Source organism: Poecilia latipinna, unplaced genomic scaffold (genome assembly GCF_001443285.1).
Source record: "Poecilia latipinna isolate Pla-1442-1.1 unplaced genomic scaffold, P_latipinna-1.0 Scaffold2784, whole genome shotgun sequence".
Classification (NCBI taxonomy): domain Eukaryota; kingdom Metazoa; phylum Chordata; class Actinopteri; order Cyprinodontiformes; family Poeciliidae; genus Poecilia; species Poecilia latipinna.
The window spans coordinates 34,273-42,301 of record NW_015115400.1 but is presented as its reverse complement, the minus strand read 5'-3'; the positions used below and the strand labels follow the sequence as shown (position 1 = coordinate 42,301).

Below are 8,029 nucleotides of genomic sequence, written 5' to 3'. Positions count from 1 at the left end.
GGCACTGTATAAGTTTTCGGCACAGTATGTGGAGATGCTCAACATTAAATGACACAAATGATGTGCTAGAGCAGTGATTGTTTTCAGTTGAATTTTACTCACCCGATTAAAATCTTATTTTATTCTAGAGCACATTATTGTGAGAAATATTTTTTTTGCTGTGTTTTCATGTACTAAAATTTTAAATACATAAAATGTACTTTATTTTATTTCAAAATTCACCCTTGAAAAAATAAAATAAAATAAAATAAAATAAAATAAAAAACACTGTGCTGGTGATGTGAAAGGTGATTGTATTGTTACCTTTTCATGACTATTCTAGTGCTCCTTATTCTTCTCTGTTCTGTTTTGTTCTATATAAATTAAACTGAATCAAGGAAGAATTAGATAATCCCAAAAGGAAATTAAATACATACAGTTCCTCATTAACCAAAAAGAGAGAGAAAAAAGAGGGGAAAAAGCGAAGCAGACCATGCATGTCAAAGGAGTTCCCTCCTCTGCACACTGACTATAAAAAGGTTATTACTGCTCGAAGGAATGACCTCCTGTACTTCTGGTTTTTTTTTGTTGTTTTTTTTGTTTTGGCATGTGTGCTGCAGAAACTTCTTGCCGAAGATCTGCTGCTTCATCGGCGCATTGTGCGCTCACTGTGTTGTCCATTATGCTGCACAGCTTGTGCAACATTTTTCCCTTTCTCTGTCAACTCCGTGAGGTCCATAGCTGTTCTCATGCAGCACAAAGCCAGACTTTTCCTTTCATCAGTTTGTTCACTTTCTTTGAGTCGCCGTCTCTGATGCTGCTTCCCCAACAGATGGCGGTGGAGAAAATTGCAGTCTCCGGCGCAGCCTTATAGACATTATGCAACGAGTCGGTGCATATACAGGAGAACCAGCAAAGCCTCCTGCTCAAAGAGTGAAGCAGAGTTTGTGTTCTCTCCACATTTTAGACAGAAATGTTTGCGGTCTGCGCTTTTATGCGGCCAAAGATTTTAGTGCTGCATTAAAATACAGCCATTTGTGCTACTTATTTTTTTAAAAAAATGAATAAAGGTATTTCGTAATACCTAATTAGAACTGTTTGAGTGGATTCTCCAGCAGGGTGCGTCGTGCTGGTCTCGTTCTGGTCCACTCTCTTCTTCTATCGTCCCCAATTTTCATCATTTCTATTCAGTTTTCTGTCTTTTTTTCCCCCCTCCACATTGTTAAATATTTCAAGTTATTTCTATGCTGATGTTTGTGAAACGTATAATTAAGCAGCTGGTATTATTTTAACCCAAATTCTGACTTGATGCTGTTTGAGTCAAAGTTTTGTGTTTTAACTGGGTCAGAAATGGTGGCCCAGTTTTTTGTTTTTTTTTGCCTCCATTTTGAGCACTGAACCGTATCCACAGGATGAAATAAGAAATGCTACGATGGCAAATGAGGCTGTAAAATAATTTTCATTTTATTGGGCTACGTCGATGACTTCTCACGCCACACAATGGATTTGTTCGCTTTGGCTAACATTAGCCTTTTTTTTTTAACCTGCAAAGCAGTTGGCATAAGCTAGTGCTATCTATGTTCAACGTTTACATTCTAACCAAATAATTAACCATAAAGAATCATAAAGTCAACACGGACAAGCGATACTTCATACAGTGGCATGTAATGATGCATTTAATTGCTATCTACGTTAAGTCATTTCAAAATAGCATACAACAGCATGAGATAGAAAATTCCATACTGTGAATTTTTATTTGCTAACAGCAAGCTAGTGATTTAACAGTTTGATCGGGAACACAAAGCTGGGTGGCTTTGAGGATTTTGTGGCTCTTTTGTTGCTGTACATCTTGCCTAATGGCAGCATGGAGGCAGTGTGAGGATTGTCTGAACATGCTCAGAGTCATGCTCCTGCAGATTGCTTTGAAACAGATTCTATACGGAGGACGGGCACAGAACAATAACCTGTTCAGCTCCCCTCACTGTCCTTTGCAGGACCCTCTAATCTGCCTTACCTTCTCAGTACAAGTCATTTATTTAATGTGATTTTTTTTTCTTAATAAAATTAAAACCACACGTAAATATAATTTAAACCCAGATGTTATTTGTTTACTAACTGACGTAGCCGACATTTACTCATGGGGCCAGTATAAGTAGCAAATGGGATTAAAAATTAACCTTAGATTGCCTATGGATTACACAGTGACTCCTTCGATGTAACGCAGGACAACTGTGAGCATAAGGTGAAGCTTATATTGCATGTTTTGAACTGTTATATTTCAAATATGCTGGAAATTGTAAACAGTTACATGTAAACAGTTACTTTCCCCGTTTACTACCCACTCAGCCTGAGCCAAATCCACACGGGGCCCACAAACACACGTTGGCCGGACATTATTCTTTGCAATCAATCGATATTCTCTGGAATCAATCAATCAGTCAATCAAACTGCTTTGTTAATGGTAATGATGAGAAAACACTAAATGTGGAGATGAGAATTCTAAAAAAAACCCAAAAAAACAAACAAACATATATTCTCACATCCCATTGAGATTGTTAACAAGAAAAAAAAAATGAATACAAATTAAATATGAATTAAAAATAAATAACAAAGTACATCAATAAATAAATAAACTGAAATCTACGTTAATTTTAAACAACTGGAAAGAGAAGTTAATTCATCAAACCAATAAAACCAAAATGAAGAAGCAAATGAAAGCAAATTAAATAATAAAATAAAAACAAAAAGTTCATTAAAACCTATGATGAAATTAAATAAAAAATAAATGCTCTCACTAACAAAACTTTGCACCTTCAGTTTGCTTTTGAAACCCCCAATGATCTATTGCTTCAGCCAACTCTTTGACAGAATAAATGATGGAAATTAGTCACTTTAACACGTTTTTAGTTGAGAAACTATAACCTATGTATCAGACTAAACCTTGGACCTGACCTGTCCAAGACTGAGTTGAAAAATATTTGGTTGTTTTCTACTCCTAAGCTTCTGGACTATAATGCTCATTTCTGCAAATAAAGAAATGCCATAAATAGAAGTTATTGTATTTATTTAACGCTTTCTCCCCGTTTTCTGCATTAGTATAAACACATTCCGTCATTAATTCTTTTCCATTGGTTTACAAGATTCTTGTGAGTTCTATTCCATTTTGTTCTACTCATAAAAAGTCAGTTTCCCCCCCCCCCCCTTTTGGTATTAATATTTACAGAGATCGGTGCACATTTAGTGAAATGCAGCATGCCTGCTCCTCCGTGCATTTTCAATGAGGCCAGTAGTGATATTTGGTTATAACAGAAGCACCGCCTCCCTCCCATTGGACAATGTGTACGTGAGGGCGTGGCAAAGGAAAGATGAGAGTTGAAAATCCATGCCCTTACTGGGAAGACATGGAGCGCTATGGACACAGTCTACGCGAGCCTAGTAGGTATCTCAACCAACGAGATAAATATTTCTCCTGTTAGAGAACGAGCGTTTTGAGACACTGAGAGGAACAGGGGAAAAAAACAAACAAAAAAAAAAAACAAAACAAAGGGTCGCCCAGTTGAGGATGGAGTGTGCATTTGACGCACAGAACCTGATCTCCATTTCTTTAAGGAAAATCCAAAGCTCCAGGACGCAGAGAGGCGGCATCAAGCTCCACAAGAACTTGCTGGTAACGTACGTCCTCAGAAACGCTAGGCAGTTTTACATGAGCAAAAACTCACTGCAGACGCAGAGGACACCTCCGTACGAGGATGCGGCGGCGGTCCACAGGAGGCAAGAGTACATCGAGCTGACCGGCAGCTTCACGGAGTTGGCTGATGACTTCTACTGCAACTTTACAGGCGTGGAGTCGGATACTTGGCACTGCGGAGCGCACCAGTCCAGCGCACAGCCCTCGGAGCTGGCGCACCAAGACGCTTCTGCGTGCGCAATGGCTTCTCCAAGTGACTCTGAGCTCATGGTTTCAGAAGCCTGCTGGAGCTGCGCGGACAAATCTTCCTGGGAGTTACCCATCCTGAACGCACAAGCCAACCAAAAGACCGTCCTGGACTTGGACACGCATGTGGTGACAACTGTGACGAACGGATACTTCCACTCAGACTGTTGCGCGCAGCCAAAACAGCCGCAGGCGGGCGCGCAGTGCTACACCAGAAAGCGAAAGATGGACACAAGTTATTACATTGTTGACCCGGAGTTTTATTTGCCGGACTTTGTGCCCGTGCCGTGTAAGAGGATGAGGAGTGAGGATGAGGAGGAGGAGGATGATTTACAATCGGACTCGGAGCAGCTGGACAGCGCAAACATCTCCAACCTGATCTCGGTTCTGGGATCAGGTGGGCTTTCTGAGTTTGTGAGTTGGCAGCAGATGGACCTTGAGCAGATATTCGGCACTCAGACAATTTGTTTAAAACACACACTGTTGGCAGGCAGTGGTTGGACCAGAGCAATCGAAGCGTTTTGATTTATGTGATTGCTTTTTAATTTTTATTATTATTATTTTATTTTCATTGTATGATTTTACTTTGTTGTTTTCAAATAAATCTTGTCACGACTGCACTCCTCACTCTCTCTCTCCCTCACACACACACACACTCTCTCTCTCTCTCTCTCTCTCTCTCTCTCTCTCTCTCTCTCTCTCTCTCTCTCCCTCTCTTTCTCTCTCTGTCTCTGCGCTGTTATTGAAGAATATTGCCGAAATGTGACTTCATATAGAGCAATCACATCCATCTCCAATGGCTTTTTGCACATAGACTTTCTTCATGCCAACTTCTGTCATTACTGCACTTATAGATGAAGTGTATTTTCTTGTGATCCCGCTTAGAATAGATGATCATGGAGTCCGTCTTTGGATTGTATTTCCTGAGGAAACTGGTCAGTACTGTTTCTGTGAAAAGATGTTGGAAGAGCACCATCATGTGGCCACTGATGATTTGTACAGAATCATGCACCAGCTTAACGCAGGATATCATTCTGTAAATATATTATTTATAACAAGACCTTTTTTTTTTTTATAAATAAATAAAGTTAACATTATTTAACAAAAGCCTGCTCATGTAACTCCTTTAATTTGACGTTTTTTTTAAAAAAAAAATATATATATATTATTCTTTAAAGGTGGTTCATAAAGAGGTGGAAGCCACTGTCTCTTACTTTGACAAGTCTGTAAAACATGACATTTGATTTAGTAGTGATATCAAGAGTAAAATCATATACATATACTAAAAAAACACATGTTTCTGACAAGCAGATTTTTACATTTAGAACATAAAAGTAAAGGTATTTTTTATAGCACATTTTCAGCAACAAGGCAATACAAAGTGCTTTACAGGATTTAAAAGGAAATACAAACCAAATAACAAACCAAATGAAAGAGCAAAAGAAGAAAACGCTAATAATGTTGATCCAAAGTAAATAAACTAGATACTCCTATTCGGGGTTGATAGATAAATATAAGTGAGAATCCTCTGGTCTAATTCATTCTCTGGTTTGGAAGAATAGGAGTCTAAAAAGTAGGGAAACAATAATGCGTTATTTTTTGCTAAGATAGCATTGATTATTTCAGTTGAAGTGATATTTTCTAGATTTGTTATTTTGACTTTGTTGCACAGATTTAAGCAAAAATACAGAACGAACTTCTGGATTTAATTTATTTTTACATATGTCATCTTGGCTTCCAAATAACATGAAAATAATATGTCAGGCTCTTATTAGCTGATTAATCATCTGCTGAGGTGGCCAGGCTGAAGCCGGCTGCTATCAACATGGTGCTTATTGTCTGCAAACTGAAATGTAAATATAGTTAACTTGACAAGGGGAATGGGTGAACTTCACCAAGCTTCAACATCGTGATTTTGTCTTCCAGTACGCGAGTTAAAAGTGAGTAAGTCTAGCCAACACACCACGCTCCAATCTCCAGAAACAAAGTTACTTAAATATTTTATTATAAAACCTTAGAAGGATTTTAGAGTCAAGAGGATCACAGTGAGAGCCGAGGCATCATCCACACATGGAGAAAACCTGGAACAGAGGTGACCCTCCAGAGGAGCGGTCAGACCACCAAATTTATTCGACAAGCACATCGAGGATGCATCCAGCAGGTCAGAAAAAGAACCCAGGACAAGATCTGTAGCTCTACTGGCATCATGACCTACTCATGATTTAATCATACGAAATAAGAGACTGAACAAAAATGGCATTTGTGTGAGGGTTCCATTGATCAAAAAGACCATATTTTCCCAAAACATTTGGTAAAATATACCTTGGACAAATTAGACAAAATGTAGGTCCTGTTATATCTGGCCTAAATCTTACAAAGCATTTCAGAAAACACTGATAATCAAACATTGTGGGGGTGGTGTAAATGGTTTGGGACTGCTTTACAGCATCCTCTGGTTGATGGAGCAGTGAATTCTGCTCTCTGTCAGAAAGTCTTGAAGGAGAACATCCAGCCATCAGGTCCTGACCTGAAGTTCAGTCACACTTTGATCAGTGCTTGAGCCTCAAAGCCTTAGAAATGAGTCAGTTGCATTTTCCAGGCCGATAGGCGTAAGTGAGTTCGTTTCTGATTTGTTTTTGGAGTTGGTCAGAATTTCTCCAGAATGACATAAAAGACTTATCGTTATTGCAAACGCATAAAGGCAATTGTTGCTGACAAATGATAGTATGTCGCGTTATTAGGTTCAGTGGCAATTAGTTTCTTCGCACAGGGCCGGGTTGGTTTGGACAGTTTTACCTTTAATTTGAAAAATGCATTTTAAACAACACAAGTTCTCATTGTCAGATATTACAGCTTTATTTGATCTATAACATTTAAGATAGTCAAGATAAAACAAAATGAAAAACATTGAGGAAAACCTTCATGAAGGCACTGCTCCACACAAACAAAATACTTGCCTTGGAGCAAGCCAGTATCTCTGGCTTGTTGGATGTACAAATAAATGAGCCCATTGGTTGATCGGTCCCATTCTATGTCCGTGCTCAATGTAGCTAAAAATAAATCACCCTAATGTTAGCAAGCGGCATATCCAGTCTTCCAGCTGCTAACCGCTTTTATTGTTATGCTTCACGCAAATTATGTCGCATTACAGCTATTTTCAGTATTGTTTGCAGCTTTGCAACTTAACATGTCTGTACATTAAAACAACGTAACACATTTAATAAACAAAATTTTGTAACGCGCTGTGAAAAATCTATTGCTAATAAACTTCAAACTTACTGAAAACATTTTTTTTTCCCCAGTATGTTTAATATTCAAGAAGGCCATATTGCATTTTGAAGTTGAGCTCAGTGAGAAGCATCTGGCTTTATACTAAAACCTTGAATTTCCAGATTATTACTTAAAAAGAAAAGCATAAACCTAAATGTTTACACACTACTCTTCTTCCTCAAGAAACCACCTTTTATGGTGTGGTCTGCCAGAGCAGCACCTTATCAACAGATGAGACGAAACGGTGGGATAAGCTGATCAGGAAGGTACGCTCTGTCCTGGGTTGTCCCTTTGGTCCACAAGATGATATAGTAAAAAATGTGGACAGCACATTCAGTGACAGGCTGATGTATACTAAGTGAAAAGTAGAACAGTATTGCAAATCTTTCCTCTTGTCGCTGCAAAATCAGCACCGCTCCAAACAAACCAGATAATTATGGCTGTTTTTACAGCTCTTGTGAGCTATCTGTCAACACTGCAGTACTTTGGAAATATAGTATTTTTGCTGTAATGGTACTTATTACAAAAACTTTCATATATATATATATATATATATATATATATATATATATATATATATATATATATATATATATATATATATTCCTAAAATGTCTTACAGTTTTGCTGTCTTGTTCCTCTTAATTGTTTATGAGAACCCCACCTTTTTTGACGCAGTAAACTTACAGCTCGTAATTTTCTCTTACAGTCTTATTCTCAATTTCTGTTTTTATATTTTTACCTTCGTGTAATTTTTTTTTATTCACACAAAGATGAATAATAATAATAATAATAATAATAATAATAATAATAATAATAATAATAATAATAATAATAAGTGCTTCA

At 37.8% G+C, this 8,029-nt stretch overlaps 1 protein-coding gene across 1 annotated transcript; it reads left to right on the top strand.

The window, feature by feature from the left end:
• Nucleotides 1-2,779: 2,779 nt before the first annotated feature.
• On the top strand, nucleotides 2,780-4,509 carry LOC106939146 (immediate early response gene 5-like protein). Its single transcript, XM_015021454.1, has one exon. The coding sequence runs from the start codon at nucleotides 3,542-3,544 to the stop codon at nucleotides 4,436-4,438; it is 897 nt and encodes a 298-aa protein (XP_014876940.1). The 5' UTR covers nucleotides 2,780-3,541; the 3' UTR covers nucleotides 4,439-4,509.
• Nucleotides 4,510-8,029: the final 3,520 nt, after the last annotated feature.